The 23,970-nt window shown below is 45.4% G+C and overlaps 1 protein-coding gene across 4 annotated transcripts in view; it reads left to right on the forward strand.

The window, feature by feature from the left end:
- Positions 1-23,970, forward strand: part of LOC115122217 (glutaminase kidney isoform, mitochondrial-like) — a 57,374-nt gene that overhangs the window by 4,691 nt on the left and 28,713 nt on the right. For 3 of the 4 annotated variants that reach the window (XR_010459771.1, XM_065004227.1, XM_065004228.1), the window contains 10 exons: positions 4,444-4,565; positions 12,289-12,418; positions 14,697-14,776; positions 17,275-17,438; positions 17,706-17,764; positions 20,100-20,132; positions 20,258-20,316; positions 20,427-20,493; positions 20,705-20,755; positions 21,281-21,457. Coding sequence is in view for 3 of the 4 variants with exons in the window: in XM_065004227.1 (XP_064860299.1) it covers positions 4,444-4,565; positions 12,289-12,418; positions 14,697-14,776; positions 17,275-17,438; positions 17,706-17,764; positions 20,100-20,132; positions 20,258-20,316; positions 20,427-20,493; positions 20,705-20,755; positions 21,281-21,457 (942 nt within the window). In the remaining variant the exon portion in view is untranslated. Of the gene's footprint in view, positions 1-4,443; positions 4,566-12,288; positions 12,419-14,696; positions 14,777-16,289; positions 16,409-17,274; positions 17,439-17,705; positions 17,765-20,099; positions 20,133-20,257; positions 20,317-20,426; positions 20,494-20,704; positions 20,756-21,280; positions 21,458-23,970 lie in introns of those variants that run through there. The other variant, XM_065004230.1, reaches the window with a different exon arrangement.

A 23,970-nucleotide genomic window follows, 5' to 3' on the forward strand; every position in this document is an offset into this window, starting at 1 on the left:
TCTGAATAGATAACAAATAGCTGTTAAAAAATTATACATTCCGCTGATATGTGATTTAACCTAGTTAAATAAAGGTTAAATAAATAAATAAAAACAATTGAGTGAATCGACTCTTGAAACAATAAGGTGTATTGTGGAACATGGCTATTTCATTATGTTATTTAAATTAAATAGTGTCCATGTCTCCAAGCCTGATGAAGGAAGGAATGTGTCTGGTGAAGATCACAACACATCAGTCTAAAGATTACCCTGCAGAGAGACTAGAAATAGGTTGTAAAGATTACCCTGCAGAGACTAGAAATAGGTTGTAAAGATTACCCTGCAGAGAGACTAGAAATAGGTTGTAAAGATTACCCTGCAGAGACTAGAAATAGGTTGTAAAGATTACCCTGCAGAGAGACTAGAAATAGGTTGTAAAGATTACCCTGCAGAGACTAGAAATAGGTTGTAAAGATTACCCTGCAGAGACTAGAAATAGGTTGTAAAGATTACCCTGCAGAGAGACTAGAAATAGGTTGTAAAGATTACCCTGCAGAGACTAGAAATAGGTTGTAAAGATTACCCTGCAGAGAGACTAGAAATAGGTTGTAAAGATTACCCTGCAGAGACTAGAAATAGGTTGTAAAGATTACCCTGCAGAGACTAGAAATAGGTTGTAAAGATTACCCTGCAGAGACTAGAAATAGGTTGTAAAGATTACCCTGCAGAGAGACTAGAAATAGGTTGTAAAGATTACCCTGCAGAGACTAGAAATAGGTTGTAAAGATTACCCTGCAGAGAGACTAGAAATAGGTTGTAAAGATTACCCTGCAGAGACTAGAAATAGGTTGTAAAGATTACCCTGCAGAGACAAGAAATAGGTTGTAAAGATTACCCTGCAGAGACTAGAAATAGGTTGTAAAGATTACCCTGCAGAGAGACTAGAAATAGGTTGTAAAGATTACCCTGCAGAGACCAGAGAGACTAGATTAGGTTGTAAAGATTACCCTGCAGAGACCAGACAGACTAGATTAGGTTGTAAAGATTTCCCTGCAGAGACCAGACAGACTAGATTAGGTTGTAAAGATTACCCTGCAGAGACTAGACAGACTAGATTAGGTTGTAAAGATTATCCGTCAGAGACTAGACAGACTAGATTAGGTTGTAAAGATTACCCTGCAGAGACTAGATTAGGTTGTAAAAATTACCCTGCAGAGACTAGACAGACTAGACTAGGTTGTAAAGATTACCCTGCAGAGACTAGATTAGGTTGTAAAGATTACCCTGCAGAGACTAGATTAGGTTGTAAAGATTACCCTGCAGAGACCAGACAGACTAGATTAGGTTGTATCATCATTCAACTATAACATGGGGGTTTTGTATTTCAACATGTAATGAAATTATCCCCCTAACAACTAACTTGTTAAATGAAAGAATCAATTGTAGAAGATGTCAATGATAGTCAAAGCTCTGATCTGATCTGTGTTTTATATTGCACCAGAACTACTCACTGTTTCAATCAAAACCCTTGCAACAAGTGACTCAAAGCATTCCCAAACCAGCTTCAGTCCAGCTTGGACAAAGAAGGTTATCAGTTACTCAACTTGCAACAAGTGACTCAAAGCGTACCCAAACCAGCTTCAGTCCAGCTTGGACAAAGAAGGGTTTCAGTTACTCAACTTGCAACAAGTGACTCAAAGCGTACCCAAACCAGCTTCAGTCCAGCTTGGACAAAGAAGCGTATCAGTTACTCAACTTGCAACAAGTGACTCAAAGCGTACCCAAACCAGCTTCAGTCCAGCTTGGACAAAGAAGGGTTTCAGTTACTCAACTTGCAACAAGTGACTCAAAGCGTACCCAAACCAGCTTCAGTCCAGCTTGGACAAAGAAGGGTTTCAGTTACTCAACTTGCAACAAGTGACTCAAAGCGTACCCAAACCAGCTTCAGTCCAGCTTGGACAAAGAAGCGTATCAGTTACTCAACTTGCAACAAGTGACTCAAAGCGTACCCAAACCAGCTTCAGTCCAGCTTGGACAAAGAAGCGTATCAGTTACTCAACTTGCAACAAGTGACTCAAAGCGTACCCAAACCAGCTTCAGTCCAGCTTGGACAAAGAAGGGTTTCAGTTACTCAACTTGCAACAAGTGACTCAAAGCGTACCCAAACCAGCTTCAGTCCAGCTTGGACAAAGAAGCGTATCAGTTACTCAACTTGCAACAAGTGACTCAAAGCGTACCCAAACCAGCTTCAGTCCAGCTTGGACAAAGAAGGGTTTCAGTTACTCAACTTGCAACAAGTGACTCAAAGCGTACCCAAACCAGCTTCAGTCCAGCTTGGACAAAGAAGCGTATCGGTTACTCAACTTGCAACAAGTGACTCAAAGCGTACCCAAACCAGCTTCAGTCCAGCTTGGACAAAGAAGCGTATCGGTGACTCAACTTGCAACAAGTGACTCAAAGCGTACCCAAACCAGCTTCAGTCCAGCTTGGACAAAGAAGCGTATCAGTTACTCAACTTGCAACAAGTGACTCAAAGCGTACCCAAACCAGCTTCAGTCCAGCTTGGACAAAGAAGGGTTTCAGTTACTCAACTTGCAACAAGTGACTCAAAGCGTACCCAAACCAGCTTCAGTCCAGCTTGGACAAAGAAGCGTATCAGTTACTCAACTTGCAACAAGTGACTCAAAGCGTACCCAAACCAGCTTCAGTCCAGCTTGGACAAAGAAGGGTTTCAGTTACTCAACTTGCAACAAGTGACTCAAAGCGTACCCAAACCAGCTTCAGTCCAGCTTGGACAAAGAAGCGTATCAGTTACTCAACTTGCAACAAGAGACTCAAAGCGTACCCAAACCAGCTTCAGTCCAGCTTGGACAAAGAAGCGTATCAGTTACTCAACTTGCAACAAGTGACTCAAAGCGTACCCAAACCAGCTTCAGTCCAGCTTGGACAAAGAAGGGTTTCAGTTACTCAACTTGCAACAAGTGACTCAAAGCGTACCCAAACCAGCTTCAGTCCAGCTTGGACAAAGAAGCGTATCAGTTACTCAACTTGCAACAAGTGACTCAAAGCGTACCCAAACCAGCTTCAGTCCAGCTTGGACAAAGAAGCGTATCAGTTACTCAACTTGCAACAAGTGACTCAAAGCGTACCCAAACCAGCTTCAGTCCAGCTTGGACAAAGAAGGGTTTCAGTTACTCAACTTGCAACAAGTGACTCAAAGCGTACCCAAACCAGCTTCAGTCCAGCTTGGACAAAGAAGCGTATCAGTTACTCAACTTGCAACAAGTGACTCAAAGCGTACCCAAACCAGCTTCAGTCCAGCTTGGACAAAGAAGCGTATCAGTTACTCAACTTGCAACAAGTGACTCAAAGCGTACCCAAACCAGCTTCAGTCCAGCTTGGACAAAGAAGGGTTTCAGTTACTCAACTTGCAACAAGTGACTCAAAGCGTACCCAAACCAGCTTCAGTCCAGCTTGGACAAAGAAGCGTATCAGTTACTCAACTTGCAACAAGTGACTCAAAGCGTACCCAAACCAGCTTCAGTCCAGCTTGGACAAAGAAGGGTTTCAGTTACTCAACTTGCAACAAGTGACTCAAAGCGTACCCAAACCAGCTTCAGTCCAGCTTGGACAAAGAAGGGTTTCAGTTACTCAACTTGCAACAAGTGACTCAAAGCGTACCCAAACCAGCTTCAGTCCAGCTTGGACAAAGAAGCGTATCAGTTACTCAACTTGCAACAAGTGACTCAAAGCGTACCCAAACCAGCTTCAGTCCAGCTTGGACAAAGAAGCGTATCAGTTACTCAACTTGCAACAAGTGACTCAAAGCGTACCCAAACCAGCTTCAGTCCAGCTTGGACAAAGAAGAGTTTCAGTTACTCAACTTGCAACAAGTGACTCAAAGCGTACCCAAACCAGCTTCAGTCCAGCTTGGACAAAGAAGCGTATCAGTTACTCAACTTGCAACAAGTGACTCAAAGCGTACCCAAACCAGCTTCAGTCCAGCTTGGACAAAGAAGCGTATCAGTTACTCAACTTGCAACAAGTGACTCAAAGCGTACCCAAACCAGCTTCAGTCCAGCTTGGACAAAGAAGGGTTTCAGTTACTCAACTTGCAACAAGATTTGTGTATGTCAGTGGGCCTCAAGATGAGTTAAAGTTAGTTCATATAAATTTAGTTCACATCCAAGTTCCTCGCATAACAGTATTAATAACTGTGTGAGATGTGGACTCGACATGACCAGGCAGAATGAGTTACAGAACACTGTAAATTAAACTGCAGTATAGCTTTGCAGTATGGCGTCGCTGACAACATCATTCCTTTCTCCCCAACCAAATCTTTGTGTTGTTAATTTATTCATCTATTTTATCGTCTTTTGTTTACTTGAACCGCTTCATTGTATTGTTTTTTACTGTAACATGTCTTGTGACTTTATATGCACACGTTTGATTTGATTTGATTAGGCCCTCAAGAGGACTGGTCTTATTGTATCCGACCCGCGACTGAAGGACTGTATGGACAAGCTGCAACGCTCCGTATCGGAATCCTGTCATGACGTCATGATGGACCGGGAACTCTTCCGCAAGTGAGTCGCCCAGCTTGTCTCCTTGTTGGATTTAGACGTTCCCACATTGCTCCATACCCCTCCCTCTTGTCCCTAACCCCTCGATGTTTGCAGATCTGAAGGGTCTGGATAGGTACAAGCAGTGCATTGTTGGAGCTTCCACCATATTGCTTATCAGCTGGTCTGCATAAACCGAGGGTAGGTCCCAGGGTGGGGGGGATTTGGGACCTGCTTCTAGAGCCACCTCTACCTGTCTCCACCTCTCTCCACCCCCTTCTACTCCTCTCCACCCCCTTCTACCCCCCTCTACCTCTCTCGCCCCCTTCTATCTCTTTTTACCCCTCTCTCTACCTCTCTACCCTCCACCTCTCTCTACCCCTCTCCACCTCTCTACCCCTCTACACCCCTCTCTACAGCTCTACCCCTGTCCACCTCTCCTTACCTCTCTCTACCTCTCTCTACCCCTCTCCACCTCTCTACCCCTCTCCACCTCTACACCCCTCTCCACCTCTCTCCACCTCTCTACCCCTCTACCTCTCCACCCCTCTCTACCCCTCTCTACCCCTCCACCTCTCTCTACCCCTCTCTACCTCTCTCTACCCCTCCACCTCTCTCTACCCCTCTCTACCTCTCTCTACCCCTCTCCACCTCTCTACCCCTCTACACCCCTCTACACGTCTCTCCACCTCTCTACCCCTCTCTACCTCTCTACCCTCCACCTCTCTCCACCCCTCTCTACCCCTCCACCTCTCTCTACCCCCCTCTACCTCTCTCGCCCCCTTCTATCTCTTTTTACCCCTCTCTACCTCTCTACCCCTCCACCTCTCTCCACCCCTCTCTACCCCTCCACCTCTCTCTACCCCTCTCTACCCCTCCACCTCTCTCTCTACCCCTCTACACCCCTCTCCACCTCTCTACCCCTCTACACCCCTATCTACAGCTCTACCCCTGTCCACCTCTCCTTACCTCTCCTTACCTCTCTACCCCTCTACACCCCTCTCTACCCCTCTCCACCTCTCTACCCCTCTCCACCCCTCTATACCTCTCTCCACCTCTCTACCCCTCTACACCCCTCTCCACCTCTCTCTACCCCTCTACACCTCTCTCTACCCCTCTACACCCCTATCCACCTCTCTACCCCTCTCTAGCCCTCTTTGCCTCTGTCACACAGTCATCACATTTCCATCTCCTCTTACTGCTAGGTGCCATGGTAGAGTGAGTCTATTAATACGATTTGGGACCTGCTTCTAGAGCCACCTCTACCTGTCTCCACCTCTCTCCACCCCTTCTACTCCTCTCCACCCCCTTCTACCCCCCCTCTACCTCTCTCGCCCCCTTCTATCTCTTTTTACCCCTCTCTACCTCTCTACCCCTCCACCTCTCTCCACCCCTCTCTACCCCTCCACCTCTCTCTACCCCTCTCCACCTCTCTACCCCTCTACACCCCTCTCTACAGCTCTACCCCTGTCCACCTCTCCTTACCTCTCTCTACCTCTCTCTACCCCTCTCCACCTCTCTACCCCTCTCCACCTCTACACCCCTCTCCACCTCTCTCCACCTCTCTACCCCTCTACCTCTCTACCCCTCCACCTCTCTCCACCCCTCTCTACCCCTCTCTACCCCTCCACCTCTCTCTACCCCTCTCTACCTCTCTCTACCCCTCCACCTCTCTCTACCCCTCTCTACCTCTCTCTACCCCTCTCCACCTCTCTACCCCTCTCCACCTCTCTACCCCTCTCCACCTCTCTACCCCTCTACACCCCTCTACACGTCTCTCCACCTCTCTCCACCTCTCTACCCCTCTCTACCTCTCTACCCCTCCACCTCTCTCCACCCTCTCTACCCTCCACCTCTCTCTACCCCCTCTACCTCTCTCGCCCCTTCTATCTCTTTTTTTTTTTTTTTTTTTACCCTCTCTACCTCTCTACCCTCCACCTCTCTCACCCCTCTCTACCCCTCCACCTCTCTCTACCCCTCTCCACCCCTCTCTACCCCTCCACCTCTCTCTACCCCTCTCTCTACCCTCCACCTCTCTCTACCCCCTCTACACCCCCTCTCCACCTCTCTACCCCTCTACACCCCTATCTACAGCTCTACCCCCTGTCCACCTCTCCTTACCTCTCTCTACCTCTCTCTACCCCTCTCCACCTCTCTACCCCTCTCCACCTCTACACCCCTCTCCACCTCTCTCCACCTCTCTACCCCTCTACCTCTCTACCCCTCCACCTCTCTCCACCCCTCTCTACCCCTCTCTACCCCTCCACCTCTCTCTACCCCTCTCTACCTCTCTCTACCCCTCCACCTCTCTCTACCCCTCTCTACCTCTCTCTACCCCTCTCCACCTCTCTACCCCTCTCCACCTCTCTACCCCCCACCTCTCTCCACCCCTCTCTACCCCTCTCCACCTCTCTACCCCTCTCCACCTCTCTACCCCTCTACACCCCTCTACACGTCTCTCTACCTCTCTCTCCACCTCTCTACCCCTCTCTACCTCTCTACCCCCTCCACCTCTCTCCACCCCTCTCTACCCTCCACCTCTCTCTACCCCCTCTACCTCTCTCGCCCCCTTCTATCTCTTTTTTACCCCTCTCTACCTCTCTACCCCTCCACCTCTCTCCACCCCTCTCTACCCCTCCACCTCTCTCTACCCCTCTCCACCCCTCTCTACCCCTCCACCTCTCTCTACCCCTCTCTACCCCTCCACCTCTCTCTACCCCTCTACACCCCTCTCCACCTCTCTACCCCTCTACACCCCTATCTACAGCTCTACCCCTGTCCACCTCTCCTTACCTCTCCTTACCTCTCTACCCCTCTCCACCTCTCTACCCCTCTCCACCTCTCTACCCCTCTACACCCCTCTCTACCCCTCTCCACCTCTCTACCCCTCTCCACCCCTCTACACCTCTCTCCACCTCTCTACCCCTCTACACCCCTCTCCACCTCTCTCTACCCCTCTACACCTCTCTCTACCCCTCTACACCCCTATCCACCTCTCTACCCCTCTCTAGCCCTCTTTGCCTCTGTCACACAGTCATCACATTTCCATCTCCTCTTACTGCTAGGTGCCATGGTAGAGTGAGTCTATTAATACCCTGACCCCTTCAGCATTCCACATTATTAACCCAGAGTTTGTTGTAGGCTTACTCACTCACTCTGAATTTAATTAAGTGCTTTATTGGCATGGGAAACATATGTTAACATTGCCAAGGCAAGTGAAGTAGATAATAAACCAAAGTTAAATAAAAAAGTAAACAAATGTTTTAAAAAATACCAGTAAACATCACAGAAGTTCCAAAAGAATAAAGACATTTCAAATGTCATTTTATGTCTATATACAGTGTTGTAACGATGTGCAAATAGTTGGGAAGGGGAAAGTGAAAATAAGCATAAATATGGGATGTATTTACAATGGTGTTTGTTCTTCACTGGTTGCCCTTTTTTTGTGGCAACAGGTCACAAATCTTGCTGCTCTGATGGCACATTGTGGAATTTCACCCAGTAGATATGGGAGTTTATCAAATGTGGGTTTGTTTTCGAATTCTTTGTGGGTCTGTGTAATCTGAGGGAAATATGTGTCTCTAATATGGTCATACGTTTGACAGGAGTTTAGAAAGTGCAGCTCAGTTTCCACCTCATGTTGTGGGCAGTGAGCACATAGCCTGTCTTCTCTTGAGAGCCAGGTTTGACTACGGCGGCATTTCTCAATAGCAAGGCTATGATCACTGAGTCTGTACATAGTCAAAGTTTTCCTTATTCTGCTGCTGTGTACTCTCTGTTTAGGGCCAAATAGCATTCTAGTTTGCTCTGTTTTTTTGTTAATTACTTGACACATTGGAAATAATTATCTTTCTGTTTTCTCATGATTTGATTGGGTCGAATTGTGTTGCTGTCCTGCTGCTCTGTGGGGTCTGTTTGTGTTTGTGAACAGAGCCCCAGGACCAGCTTGCTTAGGGGACTCTTCTCCAGGTTCATCTCTCTGTAGGGGATGGCTTTGTGAACAGAGCCCCAGGACCAGCTTGCTTAGGGGACTCTTCTCCAGGTTCATCTCTCTGTAGGGTGTGTTTGTGAACAGAGCCCCAGGACCAGCTTGCTTAGGGGACTCTTCTCCAGGTTCATCTCTCTGTAGGTGATGGCTTTGTGAACAGAGCCCCAGAACCAGCTTGCTTAGGGGACTCTTCTCCAGGTTCATCTCTCTGTAGGTGATGGCTCTGTGGGGTGTGTTTGTGAACAGAGCCCCAGAACCAGCTTGCTTAGGGGACTCTTCTCCAGGTTCATCTCTCTGTAGGGTGTGTTTGTGAACAGAGCCCCAGGACCAGCTTGCTTAGGGGACTCTTCTCCAGGTTCATCTCTCTGTAGGTGATGGCTTTGTGAACAGAGCCCCAGGACCAGCTTGCTTAGGGGACTCTTCTCCAGGTTCATCTCTCTGTAGGTGATGGCTTTGTGAACAGAGCCCCAGGACCAGCTTGCTTAGGGGACTCTTCTTCAGGTTCATCTCTCTGTAGGTGATGGCTTTGTGAACAGAGCCCCAGAACCAGCTTGCTTAGGGAACTCTTCTTCAGGTTCATCTCTCTGTAGGTGATGGCTTTGTGAACAGAGCCCCAGAACCAGCTTGCTTAGGGAACTCTTCTTCAGGTTCATCTCTCTGTAGGTGATGGCTTTGTGAACAGAGCCCCAGAACCAGCTTGCTTAGGGACTCTTCTTCAGGTTCATCTCTCTGTAGGTGATGGCTTTGTGAACAGAGCCCCAGAACCAGCTTGCTTAGGGGACTCTTCTTCAGGTTCATCTCTCTGTAGGTGATGGCTTTGTGAACAGAGCCCCAGAACCAGCTTGCTTAGGGGACTCTTCTTCAGGTTCATCTCTCTGTAGGTGATGGCTTTGTGAACAGAGCCCCAGAACCAGCTTGCTTAGGGGACTCTTCTTCAGGTTCATCTCTCTGTAGGTGATGGCTTTGTGAACAGAGCCCCAGAACCAGCTTGCTTAGGGACTCTTCTTCAGGTTCATCTCTCTGTAGGTGATGGCTTTGTGAACAGAGCCCCAGAACCAGCTTGCTTAGGGGACTCTTCTTCAGGTTCATCTCTCTGTAGGTGATGGCTTTGTGAACAGAGCCCCAGAACCAGCTTGCTTGGGGGGACTCTTCTTCAGGTTCATCTCTCTGTAGGTGATGGCTTTGTGAACAGAGCCCCAGGACCAGCTTGCTTGGGGGGACTCTTCTCCATCTCTCAGTAGGTGATGGCTTTGTTATGGAAGGTTTGGAAATTGCTTCCTTTTAGGTGGTTGTAGACTTGAACGGCTCTTCGCATGTATTATTTGGTGTTTTACATTGTACATTGAGGATAGTTTTTGCAGAATTCTGCATTCAGAGTCTCAATTTGGTGTTTTCCCATTTTGTGAATTCTTGGTTGGCGAGCGGACCCCAGACCTCACAACAAATACTCACTCACCCACCCACTCACAAAAGGCAAAAGTATATGTGCTCTCAGTCCACTGAGGGCTGAGGGACAGTGGGCTGAGGGACAGTGGGCCGAGGGGCCGTGGGCCGAGGGGCCGTGGGCCGAGGGACCGTGGGCCGAGGGACCGTGGGCCGTGGGTGGATACGGGTAGTCTTGTGTGGGCTAAAGAGCAGAGTACGACTCCGATTTATAGGTGCCAGCTGCCTTGGTCCTTGGGCCTACACACACACACACACACAAAGTACATTTTGATTGGAATGAAATGTAACCCTTAATCAGTTGACCTGTGACAGCTTTGTGTTTCAGCTATGGCAATGCATGTCCTTTCATTACAATTCAGTTAAAGAGTGAATTATTGACATCTAGAGTGGACTTTGACAGTCCAGGCATCTTGATCTCGTGGGGAAAACCAGTGTTCCTTATATCTGCCAGGTAGTCGACACTCTTAGAAAAAAGGGTTCCAAAAAGGTTCTTTGTCTGTCCCCATAGGAGAACCCTTTTTGGTTCCAGGTAGAACCCTCAGTGGAAAGGGTTATACATGGAACTCAAAAGGGTTCTAACTTGAACCAAAAATGGTTCTTCAAAGGGTTATCCTATGGGGACAACCAAATAACCATTTTAGTTCTAGATAGCACCTTTTTTCTAAGAGTGTACACATACAGTGACAAGAAAACGTATGTGAACCCTTTGGAATTACCTGGATTTCTGCATAAATTGGTCATAAAATTTGATCTGATCTTCATCTATATCACAACCATAGACAAAAACCGTGTGCTTAAACTAATAACACACAAATGATTGTATTTTTCTTGTCCGTGTTGGATACTGTTGTCCCTTTCATAGCGCTACAGGCAAAATATTATGTGGACAGATTAAACTAAAGTTGAGTTGTTTGGAAGGAACATACAACACTATGTGTGGAGACAAAAAGGCACAGCACACCAACATCAAAACCTCATCCCAACTGTGAAGTAGGGTGCAGGGAGCATCATGGTTTGGGGCTGCCTCAGGGCCTGGACAGCTTGCTATCATCGACAGAGAAATGAATTCCCAAGTGTATCAAGACATTTTGCAGGAGAACGAAAGGCTATCTGTCCGCCAATTGAAGCTCAACAGAACAGGACAACGACCCAAAACACAGAAGTAAATCAACAACAGAATGGCTTCAACAGAAGAAAATACACCTTCTGGAGTGGCCCAGTCATAGTCTTGACAACCCAATTGAGATGCTGTGGCATGACCTTGAGAGCAGTTCACACCAGACATCCCAAGAATATTTCTGAACTGAAACAGTTTTGTAAAGAGGAAAGCCCCCAAATTCCTCCTGGCTGTTGTACAGGTCTGATCTGCATCTACAGAAAATGTTTGGTTGAGGTTATTGTTGCCAAAGGAAGGTCAAACAGTTGTTAAATCCAAGGGTTCACATACTTTTCCCACCCAGAACTGTGATGTTTACACGGTGTGTTCAATAAAGACATGAAAAACATATAATTTCTGTGTGTTATTAGTTTAAGCAGACTGTGTTTGTCTATTGTTGTGACTTAGATGAAGATCACATCACATTTTATGACCAATTGATGCAGAAATCCAGGTATTTCCAAAGGGTTCACATACTTCTTCTTGCCCCTGTAAGTGGAGGTTAATATAGGCTAATCATGTGTGTTTGTTTTCAAGTGCAACATAGGTTGGGGTAGGAAATAATATAGAGAGCATCGAGCGGCAGGTAGCCTAGCAGTTAGAGCGTTGGGCTAGAAACTAAAAGGTTGCTGGTTCAAATACCCGAGCTGACAATCTATCAATGTGCCCTTGAGCAAAGCACTTAACCCTTATTTGCTCTTGGGGCGCGGTGCTGTGGCTGACCCTGTAAAACAACACATTTCACTGCACCTATCCAGTGTATGTGACAGTAAAACATATTTTAAAACATGTGTCAGGCTGTTAATAGGATACATAAGGAGTATCATTAGCCATGTGTGTCACAAAGAATGGAGTTTACATTCTCACATAGCTTCGCTGAACCCTAATTTCCACAACAATTCAAACCACTTATCAGCACCAAGTCTAGCAGGCAAACAACAACAGAGAAGAAGGTCAGACGTCATAATACAGTCATGAGCAGCAGTCCATCCACTGCGCCTCAGGGAGTGTCACCACTTCAAAGCAAACATCTGGCAAAAGTTCAAAGTTCATCTCATTCACAGAACTAGTTTTCTAGAATGCTCTAGAACTTGTTCAATGACCGGGTTTCTGTATTGATGATCTAATATTGTATTGTTTGTTGTACCAACCCTCAGGTGTGTAGGTGGGAACATAGTGCTTCTGATCCAGGCCTTCAGAAAGAAGTTCATCATCCCTGAGTTTGAATCCTTCGTTTCAAAAATAGATCAAATCTACAACACCGTTCAGAAAAACCACAACGGACATGTAAGTAGATTTGTTTCCACTTTTCATATATGTCACTCTTCTCCATCTGTCTCTCACTATCTCTCTTTTTTGTCGTCTGTCCTCTTACTGTCTTTTACTCTGATATGCTTTCCGTTAACATGTGTCTGTTGTAGAGGTTGACTAATTATGATTTTTCAACGCCTATACCAATACCTCCGATTATTGGAGGACCAAAAAAAGCCGATACCGATTAATCGGACGATTTTTGTATTTTTTTTATGTATTTATTTGTAATAATGACAATTACAACAATACTGAATGAACACTTTTATTTTAACTTTATATAATACATCAATAAAATCAATTTAGCCTCAAATAAATAATGAAACATGTTTAAATAATGCAAAAACAAAGTGTTGGAGAAGAAAGTAAAAGTGCAATATGTGCCATGTAAGAAAGCTAACGTTTAAGTTCCTTGCTCAGAACATGAGAACATATGAAAGCTGGTGTTCCTAAGCTGGAGTCTTCAATATTCCCAGGTAAGAAGTTTTAGGTTGTAGTTATTATAGGAATTATAGGACTATTTATCTCTATACCATTTGTATTTCATATACCTTTGACTATTAGATGTTCTTATAGGCACTTTAGTATTGCCAGTGTAACAGTATAGCTTCCGTCCCTCTCCTCACCCTTACCTGAGCTCGAACCAGGAACACATCGACAACAGCCACCCTCGAAGCATCGTTACCCATCGCTCCACAACAGCCGCGGGGAACAACTACTTCAAGGTCTCAGAGCGAGTAACATCACCGATTGAAACGCTATTAGTGCGCACCCCGCTAACTAGCTAGGTTACACGAGCCTAATCTCGGGAGTTGATAGGTTTGAAGTCATAAACAGCTGCTGGCAAACGCAAAAAAGTGCTGTTTGAATGAATGCTTACGAGCTGCTGCCTACCATCGCTCAGTCAGACTGCTCTATCAAATCAGAGACTTCATTCTAACATAATAACACACAGAAATACCAGCCTTAGGTCATTAGTATGGTAGAATCCGGAAACTATCATTTAGAAAATAAAATGTTTATTCTTTCAGTGAAATACGGAACCGTTCCATATTTTATCTAACGGGTGGCATCCATCAGTCTAAATATTCCTGTTACATTGCACAACCTTCAATGTTATGTCATGATTATGTAAAATTCTGGCAAATTAGTTTGCATCGAGCCAGGCGGCCCAAACTGTTGCATATATCAAATCAAATCAAATGTATTTATATAGCCCTTCGTACATCAGCTGATATCTCAAAGTGCTGTACAGAATCCCAGCCTAAAACCCCAAACAGCAAGCAATGCAGGTGTAGAAGCACCTGACTCTGCGTGCAATGAACACAAAAGAAGTGACACAATTTCACCTGGTTAATATTGCCTGCTAACCTGGATTTCTTTAACTCAATATGCAAGTTTAAACAAATATACTTCTGTGTTTTGATTTTAAGAAAAGCATTGATGTTTATGGTTAGGTACATTCCTGCAACGATTGTGCTTTTTTCGCAAATGTGCTTTTGTTAAATCATCCACCGTTTGGTGAAGTTGGTCTTCACACAGTTGGCAACGAGCCAAGCGGCCCAAACTGCTGCATATACCCTGACTCTGTTGCACAGAACGCAAGAGAAGTGACACAATTACCCTAGTTAAAAGAAATTAATGTTAGAAGGCAATATTAACTAAATATGCAGGTCTAAAAATATATACTTGTGTATTGATTTTAAGAAAGGCGTTGATGTTTATGGTTAGGTACACATTGGTGCAACAACAGTGCTTTTACGCGAATACGCTTGTTAAATAACCTTGTTCAATAACCGTTTGGCGAAGTAGGCTATGATTCAATGATAAATTAACAGGCATCGCATCGATTACTGTATATGCAACACAGGACAAACTAGATAAACTAGTAATATCATCAACCATGTGTAGTTAACTAGTGATTACATTAAGATTGATTGTTTTTTATAAGATACGTTAAATGCTAGCTAGCACTTTACCTTGGCTCCTTGCTGCACTCACATAACAGGTTGTCAGCCTGCCACGCAGTCTCCTCGTGGAGTGCAATGTAATTGGCAAGTGTCCAAAATGTCGATTACCGATTGTTATGAAAAATTAGGGCTTATTTCAAGTTATCGGCCAATCCTGATTAATTGGTCGACCTCTAGTCTGTTGTTCTATGGCATGTACTCAAACAAAACATTTGAAGTTTGGAGTATTATCTACATGTGATATGGTTCTGGTAGTTCTGATGGTCTGTACTTCCTGGTTACAGGTAGCAGTCTACATTCCTCACCTGGCCAAGTTCAGTCCTGATCTCTGGGGTGTGTCCCTGTGTACAGTGGATGGACAGAGGTAGGTACAACCTCCCTGTGGATGGACAGAGGTAGGTACAACCTCCCTGTGGACGGACAGAGGTAGGTACAACCTCCCTGTGGATGGACAGAGGTAGGTACAACCTCCCTGTGGACGGACAGAGGTAGGTACAACCTCCCTGTGTACAGTGGACGGACAGAGGTAGGTACAACCTCCCTGTGTACAGTGGACGGACAGAGGTAGGTACAACCTCCCTGTGTACAGTGGACGGACAGAGGTAGGTACAACCTCCCTGTGTACAGTGGACGGACAGAGGTAGGTACAACCTCCCTGTGTACAGTGGACGGACAGAGGTAGGTACAACCTCCTGTGTACAGTGGACGGACAGAGGTAGGTACAACCTCCCTGTGTACAGTGGACGGACAGAGGTAGGTACAACCTCCCTGTGTACAGTGGACGGACAGAGGTAGGTACAACCTCCCTGTGTACAGTGGATGGACAGAGGTAGGTACAACCTCCCTGTGTACAGTGGACGGACAGAGGTGGGTACAACCTCCCTGTGTACAGTGGATGGACAGAGGTAGGTACAACCTCCCTGTGGATGGACAGAGGTAGGTACAACCTCCCTGTGTACAGTGGATGGACAGAGGTAGGTACAACCTCCCTGTGGATGGACAGAGGTAGGTACAACCTCCCTGTGGATGGACAGAGGTAGGTACAACCTCCCTGTGGATGGACAGAGGTAGGTACAACCTCCCTGTGGATGGACAGAGGTAGGTACAACCTCCCTGTGGATGGACAGAGGTAGGTACAACCTCCCTGTGGATGGACAGAGGTAGGTACAACCTCCCTGTGTAGAGTGGACGGACAGAGGTAGGTACAACCTCCCTGTGTAGAGTGGACGGACAGAGGTGGGTACAACCTCCCTGTGTACAGTGGACGGACAGAGGTAGGTACAACCTCCCTGTGTACAGTGGACGGACAGAGGTAGGTACAACCTCCCTGTGTACAGTGGACGGACAGAGGTAGGTACAACCTCCCTGTGTACAGTGGACGGACAGAGGTAGGTACAACCTCCCTGTGTACAGTGGACGGACAGAGGTGGGTACAACCTCCCTGTGTACAGTGGACGGACAGAGGTGGGTACAACCTCCCTGTGTACAGTGGACGGACAGAGGTGGGTACAACCTCCCTGTGTACAGTGGATGGACAGAGGTGGGTACAACCTCCCTGTGTACAGTGGATGGACAGAGGTGGGTACAACCTCCCTGTGTACAGTGGATGGACAGAGGTGGGTACAACCTCCCTGTGTACAGTGGATGGACAGAGGTAGGTACAACCTCCCTGTGTACAGTGGACGGACAGAGGTGGGTACAACCTCCCTGTGTACAGTGGACGGACAGAGGTGGGTACAACCTCCCTGTGTACAGTGGACGGACAGAGGTGGGTACAACCTCCCTGTGTACAGTGGACGGACAGAGGTGGGTACAACCTCCCTGTGTACAGTGGACGGACAGAGGTGGGTACAACCTCCCTGTGTACAGTGGACGGACAGAGGTGGGTACAACCTCCCTGTGTACAGTGGATGGACAGAGGTGGGTACAACCTCCCTGTGTACAGTGGATGGACAGAGGTGGGTACAACCTCCCTGTGTACAGTGGATGGACAGAGGTAGGTACAACCTCCCTGTGTGTCTATATATCTGGATGATTGATAACTGAATGTGAAATAGTGACTCATACTACTGACACCTTTTCATCTGGTCCTCTCTGTCTTTCTTCCTCTGGTCCTCTCTGTCTTTCTTCCTCTGGTCCTCTCTCTCTTTCTTCCTCTGGTCCTCTCTCTCTTTCTTCCTCTGGTCCTCTCTCTCTTTCTTCCTCTGGTCCTCTCTCTCTTTCTTCCTCTGGTCCTCTCTCTCTTTCTTCCTCTGGTCCTCTCTCTCTTTCTTCCTCTGGTCCTCTCTCTTTCTTCCTCTGGTCCTCTCTCTCTTTCTTCCTCTGGTCCTCTCTCTTTCTTCCTCTGGTCCTCTCTCTCTTTCTTCCTCTGGTCCCCTCTCTCTTTCTTCCTCTGGTCCTCTCTCTCTTTATTCCTCTGGTGCTCTCTCTTTCTTCATCTGGTCCTTTCTCTCTTTTTTCATCTGGTCCTTTCTCTCTTTTTTCATCTGGTCCTTTCTCTCTTTTTTCCTCTGGTCCTCTCTCTCTTTCTTCCTCTGGTCCTCTCTCTCTTTCTTCCTCTGGTCCTCTCTCTCTTTCTTCCTCTGGTCCTCTCTCTCTTTCTTCCTCTGGTCCTCTCTCTCTCTTTCTTCCTCTGGTCCTCTCTCTCTCTTTCTTCCTCTGGTCCTCTCTCTCTCTTTCTTCCTCTGGTCCCCTCTCTCTCTTTCTTCCTCTGGTCCCCTCTCTCTCTTTCTTCCTCTGGTCCCCTCTCTCTCTTTCTTCCTCTGGTCCTCTCTCTCTCTTTCTTCCTCTGGTCCTCTCTCTCTCTTTCTTCCTCTGGTCCTCTCTCTCTCTTTCTTCCTTTATTTCCTCCTCTCCCCCCAGACACTCAGTAGGGGACACTAAGCAGCCCTTCTGTCTCCAGTCGTGTGTGAAGCCACTGGAGTATGCTGTGGCCATCCACGAGGCTGGGACAGAGAAGGTACACCGCTATGTGGGGATGGAGCCCAGCGGACTCAAATTCAACAAGCTCTACCTGGATGAGGAAGGTGGGTAAGGGAACCCTTGCTCCTGTTGCTGTACATTACTGTCTTGTGGGTGTTTTGTTAGTTTGCTGGACAAATATGATTTGATTTCAGTACAAGTTAAGACCACGTGAGTTCAGGTTGACAGGATCTACTACTTTCTACCAAGTGGATGTGATGTCAGCTCTCGAAGAAAGACTTAGTCTCCAAATAGTAAAGCATCATTCTACTTCTGTGACCTTACTGTATTCTGTCTTAACTCTGATAATAACTTGTGTTTTGTGTGCCTAGACAAACCCCACAACCCCATGGTGAATGCTGGAGCCATTGTGATTAGCTCTCTTATCAAGGTAACTAGACAGACAGTCTACAACCACCCTATACATGGTGTGAGTGTATCCTGTAACTAGACAGACAGTCTACAGACCACCCTATACATGGTGTGAGTATATCCTGTAACTAGACAGACAGTCTACAGACCACCCTATACATGGTGTGAGTGTATCCTGTAACTAGACAGACAGTCTACAGACCACCCTATACATGGTGTGAGTGTATCCTGTAACTAGACAGTCTACAGACCACCCTATACATGGTGTGAGTATATCCTGTAACTAGACAGACAGTCTACAGACCACCCTATACATGGTGTGAGTGTATCCTGTAACTAGACAGACAGTCTACAGACCACCCTATACATGGTGTGAGTGTATCCTGTAACTAGACAGTCTACAGACCACCCTATACATGGTGTGAGTATATCCTGTAACTAGACAGACAGTCTACAGACCACCCTATACATGGTGTGAGTGTATCCTGTAACTAGACAGACCGTCTACAGACCACCCTATACATGGTGTGAGTGTATCCTGTAACTAGACAGTCTACAGACCACCCTATACATGGTGTGAGTATATCCTGTAACTAGACAGACAGTCTACAGACCACCCTATACATGGTGTGAGTGTATCCTGTAACTAGACAGACAGTCTACAGACCACCCTATACATGGTGTGAGTATATCCTGTAACTAGACAGACAGTCTACAGACCACCCTATACATGGTGTGAGTGTATCCTGTAACTAGACAGACCGTCTACAGACCACCCTATACATGGTGTGAGTGTATCCTGTCTGACTTTAAATATTCCCTTAAAACATCCACTCTCAATGATGCATCAGTGATATTTGTCACTGTCATTATTTGCTAAATCCACTCAGTGTTTGACGAGCAAATGTACACAACAAACCAAGATCCAGGGCATCTGTCAATCTTTGACCCGAAGCTGTAGGTTTGGCTTTGTCCCGTTGAAACATGCAGCTCTAAACACACACACACGGCCTATCTGGCACGTGAGGTAGATAGTAGTTACATGTACAGTAGTGTAGTGAGTAGGGTTGTCAGTAGGGTAGTGAGTAGGGTAGTCGGTAGTGTAGTGAGTAGGGTAGTCCGTAGTGTAATCAGTAGGGTAGTCAGTAGGGTAGTGAGTAGGGTAGTCGGTAGTGTAGTGAGTAGGGTAGTCGGTAGTGTAGTGAGTAGGGTAGTCGGTAGTGTAGTCAGTAGGGTAGTCAGTAGGGTAGTCAGTAGGGTAATCAGTAGGGTAATCAGTAGGGTAGTCAGTAGTGTAGTGAGTAGGGTAGTCCGTAGTGTAGTGAGTAAGGTAGTCGGTAGTGTAGTGAGTAGGGTAGTCGGTAGTGTAGTGAGTAGGGTAGTCGGTAGTGTAGTGAGTAGGGTAGTCGGTAGTGTAGTGAGTAGGGTAGTCGGTAGTGTAGTGAGTAGGGTAGTCAGTAGGGTAGTCGGTAGGGTAGTCAGTAGTGTTGACCCTGGTTCTGCCAGCTTTACTGCTCTCCTGTCACCCTCACACTGCTGGGGGAGGGACCCTGGGACCGGTGGGACCATCAGTTTAACCAATTAACAGAGCACTTTGGAGAGGTGGTCCGTGTGTGTTATCTCAGAGAGAGAGAAAGGTACATAGACAGAGCAGGCGAGTTTAACTGATATATAGTTAGATATTTTGGCTATAAAGACAGCAGGGGCCCCAGCCATATGGGGCCCCAGGCAAAGGGGGCTCCAGGTGGAAGTTAGCCTGAAGGAATAACAGGAGGGTTTAAGTCTGGATTTCGGCCTATCTGTTCAGAATGAATCTTTAATCTAATAGATATACTTAAATAAAACTATTACTGTGTAATGCATCTTTGTGACGCAAACAATCTTATTTATACCCCAATACTGGACATTTGGGGTCACTTGGGCCATCACGGCTATGCTCTATAATTTATATAAAGTAGCCCCCTTAAAAAATGTATTCCGAACCAAATCCACCTTTAACCTCTCAATGCTGGGTCAGTGATACACCTGTTTCAGACCAGGTGCTGTTGCTTTGAAATAGGTGATATTGCAGATTTACTACAGAGAGTACCTGTAATATCCTGAGACTTCATATAACCAGTGTCTTTATTAGGACACCGTCTACTGTGATAACTGCTTGTTTTTGTCACCTTGTTCAGGAGTAGACATTAGGACTTCAAGATGTGTGATCATTCATACTGTTAAAGTGTGTTGAGCCTACTGAGTCCTGAAGCCCTGTAGAACATCGCCACCCTGTGGCTGACTACTGAAAAGGTTTTGATGTGGTGACCTGTCGTTTACACGGCTGTTCTGTCTGTTTTTCTGTGTGTCACCAGCCCGGTTCAAATAAGGCAGAGAAGTTTGACTATGTAAGTAGATAGACTTAATGTGTGTCATCATTCAGTATCATTCAAACGTAATTCTATACAATGCACACATGATACGTTACATTACAATACATTACTATACGATATCTCTCATCCTCTCTCCTCAGATGATGGAGTTCATTAAGAAGATGGCCGGTCGAGAGTACGTGGGGTTCAGCAATGCCACGTGAGTTTTAGTTCATCATGTCTTCATTTTCCGAAAGCAGAGTTATTCTCTCTGTTTGTTATATTATTGATGTTGTTGTTGTTGACTCTCTTTGTCTCTCTGTGTCTCAGGTTCCAGTCGGAAAAAGAAACGGGCGACAGAAATTTTGCAATTGGGTACTACCTCAAAGAGAAGAAGGTCAGTGGGGGACAGTGGAGATGGGAACATTTTAATTACAGTAGTTCTGGGACACACCTCCTGATAACTTTCCAGCTACTACTCAAGTCAGGAGGTTTGTGCACCAGAAAGACATTGATCCCTCACTGTGTGATGGTTATGTGATATTAATGTTTGAGATATTCTGTACCTGTATGAAATATTGATGATAGGAACTGATTTCCATCTGCAGTGTTTTCCCACTGGGGCAGAAATGATTGACGCGCTGGACTTCTATTTCCAGGTAAACTACACTTCCTCGGATAAACTTTGTCACACTGTGACAGTGTATGTGGTTTTGCTATTTCTGGTAATGCGTCATTATGCTGACTTGTGACTGGACGGTAACATAAAGCACTTGCAGTGCATATGAGTCACAGACACTGGACCGGTTTCCCAGACATAAAGTAGGCTTAGTCCTCGACCTAAAAAACGTTATTTCAATGAAGATTCTCCATAGACTTCTTAGTTCAGTTCTCGGCTTAATATGTGTCTGGGAAACACGGAGCCTACATGTTTCTCTCCATAGACTTCTTAGTTCAGTTCTCGGCTTAATATGTGTCTGGGAAACACGGAGCCTACATGTTTCTCTCCATAGACTTCTTAGTTCAGTTCTCGGCTTAATATGTGTCTGGGAAACACGGAGCCTACATGTTTCTCTCCATAGACTTCTTAGTTCAGTTCTCGGCTTAATATGTGTCTGGGAAACACGGAGCCTACATGTTTCTCTCCAGATCATTGTTTTAGTAAATCAATGATTTCCTTTCAGCTGTGTTCCATAGAGGTGACTTGTGAGTCTGGAAGTGTCATGGCGGCAACGCTGGCCCACGGGGGGATCTGCCCAATCACCGGCGAGCGCGTCCTGAGTGCCGAGGCTGTAAGGAACACCCTGAGTCTAATGCACTCTTGCGGCATGTACGACTTCTCTGGACAGATGGCCTTCCATGTAAGTCATACTGTAGTCATACAGTAGTTATACAGTGGTCATATAGTACTCATACTGTAGTCATACAGTAGTTATACAGTAGTTATAAAGTAGTTATATAGTACTCATACTGTAGTCATATAGTATTTATACAGTAGTTATAAAGTAGTTATATAGTACTCATATTGTAGTCATATAGTAGTTATAAAGTAGTCATATAGTAGTTATACAGTAGTCAAAGTAGTTTTAAAGTAGTTATATAGTAGTCATGAAGTAGTTATACAGTAGTCATAAAGTAGTTATATAGTAGTTATATAGTAGTTATAAAGTAGTTATATAGTAGTCATAAAGTAGTCATAAAGTAGTTATATAGTAGTCAAAGTAGTTTTAAAGTAGTTATATAGTAGTCATGAAGTAGTTATACAGTAGTCATAAAGTAGTTATATAGTAGTTATATAGTAGTTATATAGTAGCCATAAAGTAGTTATATAGTAGTCATAAAGTAACAACAACAAAAATGACATGGGGATGAGGTAGTTGGATGGGCTATTTACACATAGGCTATGTACAGGTGCAATGATCAAATCAAATGTATTTATATAGCCCTTCGTACATCAGCTGATATCTCAAGTGCTGTACAGAAACCCAGCCTAAAACCCCAAACAGCAAGCAATGCAGGTGTAGAAGCACGGTGGTTAGGAAAAACTCCCTAGAAAGGCCAAAACCTAGGAAGGAACCTAGAGAGGAACCAGGCTATGAGGGGTGGCCAGTCCTCTTCTGGCTGTGCCAGGTGGAGATTATAACAGATCTGTAAGCTATTCTGACAGCTGATGCTTAAAGCCTAGTGAGGGAGATATGACTCTCCAGCTTCAGTGATTTTTGCAGTTTGTTCCAGTCATTTTCAGCAGAGAACTGGAAGGAAAGGCGGCCAAAGAGGAATTGGCTTTGGGGGTGACCAGTGAAATATACCTGCTGGAGCGCGTGCTATGGGTGGGTGCTGCTATGGTGACCAGTGAGCTGAGATAAGGCGGGGCTTTACCTAGACAAGACTTATAGATGAAGTAGTAATATGGTAGTCAGAGTAGTTGTACAGTAGTCAAATAGTAGTTAAACAGTAGTCTTATAGTAGTGATATAGTAGGGAAAGGTATACAACTACCTATGTACGGTGCATTTGAAAGTATTCAGACCCATTCACTTTTTCCACTTTTTGTTACGTTACAGCATTACTCTAAAATTTTAGATTTGTTTTCCCTCATCAATCTACGCACAATATCCCATAATGACAAAGAAAAAAAGAAAAATATCATGTTTACATACAGTGGGACAAAAAAGTATTTAGTCAGCCACCAATTGTGCAAGTTCTCCCACTTAAAAAGATGAGAGAGGCCTGTCATTTTCATCATAGGTACACTTCAACTAATCCAGAAAATCACATTGTAGGATTTTTAATGAATTTATTTGCAAATTATGGTGGAAAATAAGTATTTGGTCAATAACAAAAGTTTATCTCAATACTTTGTTATATACCCTTTGTTGGCAATGACAGAGGTCAAACGTTTTCTGTAAGTCTTCACACACTGTTGCTGGTATTTTGGCCCATTCCTCCATGCAGATCTCCTCTAGAGCAGTGATGTTTTGAGGCTGTTGCTGGGCAACACGGACTTTCAACTCCCTCCAAAGATCTTTTTTGTTTCAAATATTTTTATTAAACACACACAAGAATGGTGTATAGGTATACAAGACAGGTATACAATTCTTATCTAAACATAAAAGAGCATACAGGAACAACAAGACCCAGAGTTCTGGGTGCAGAACAAATAATACAAAACACGACATACAAAACAAGGACACGTAGAAAGAAAGATGGAAGATGTCCCCCCCCCCCCCCCTTATATTAAATCCTTCCAATAGAAATTTTTAAAAACAATTTAGTTACAAATGGAACTTTAATTAAATTACTTGATTCTTTACATGGGATGATTTCACTAAACAACAAAGGGAATATTGAATGATCCCCAATGATCCATCGCATCTCCTATAAACATTTTCAACATATATCTGTAAAATGATAGTCTAGAAACAAAATCTTTGGTTTTCTTCTTCTCAGGCTTCCGTGTCTTCTCCCTGGACCTCCTCAATGTCCACCTCTTGAACATCAGACTCTGAGGCCTCATCTTCACTGTCATTTTCCAACCTTGTTGAGGATGGCCACCAATTTTTCAACCATTGTATTGGTCAGCCTGTTGTGTGCTTTGGTGTGTGTGTTTCCAAACAAGGACCAGTTGCACTCTTAGGCGGCTGATGTTGGTGGGATTTGGAGGATGTTGGAGGCAACAGGGGAAACAGCCTCAGATCCACAAAGTCCCTTCCTCCAGGTGGATGATGAGATATGTTGGCACGACTGCCATATTGCATCTCCATCCCAAAGCCCTTGCTTGGAAGTGTACTTCGCTAGACTGCCAAGAACCTTGCCCTCATCCAGGCCAAGGTGGCGAGACATGGTAGTGATGACACCATAGTCCTTGTTGATCT

This window comes from Oncorhynchus nerka, linkage group LG2 (genome assembly GCF_034236695.1).
Source record: "Oncorhynchus nerka isolate Pitt River linkage group LG2, Oner_Uvic_2.0, whole genome shotgun sequence".
NCBI lineage: Eukaryota > Metazoa > Chordata > Actinopteri > Salmoniformes > Salmonidae > Oncorhynchus > Oncorhynchus nerka.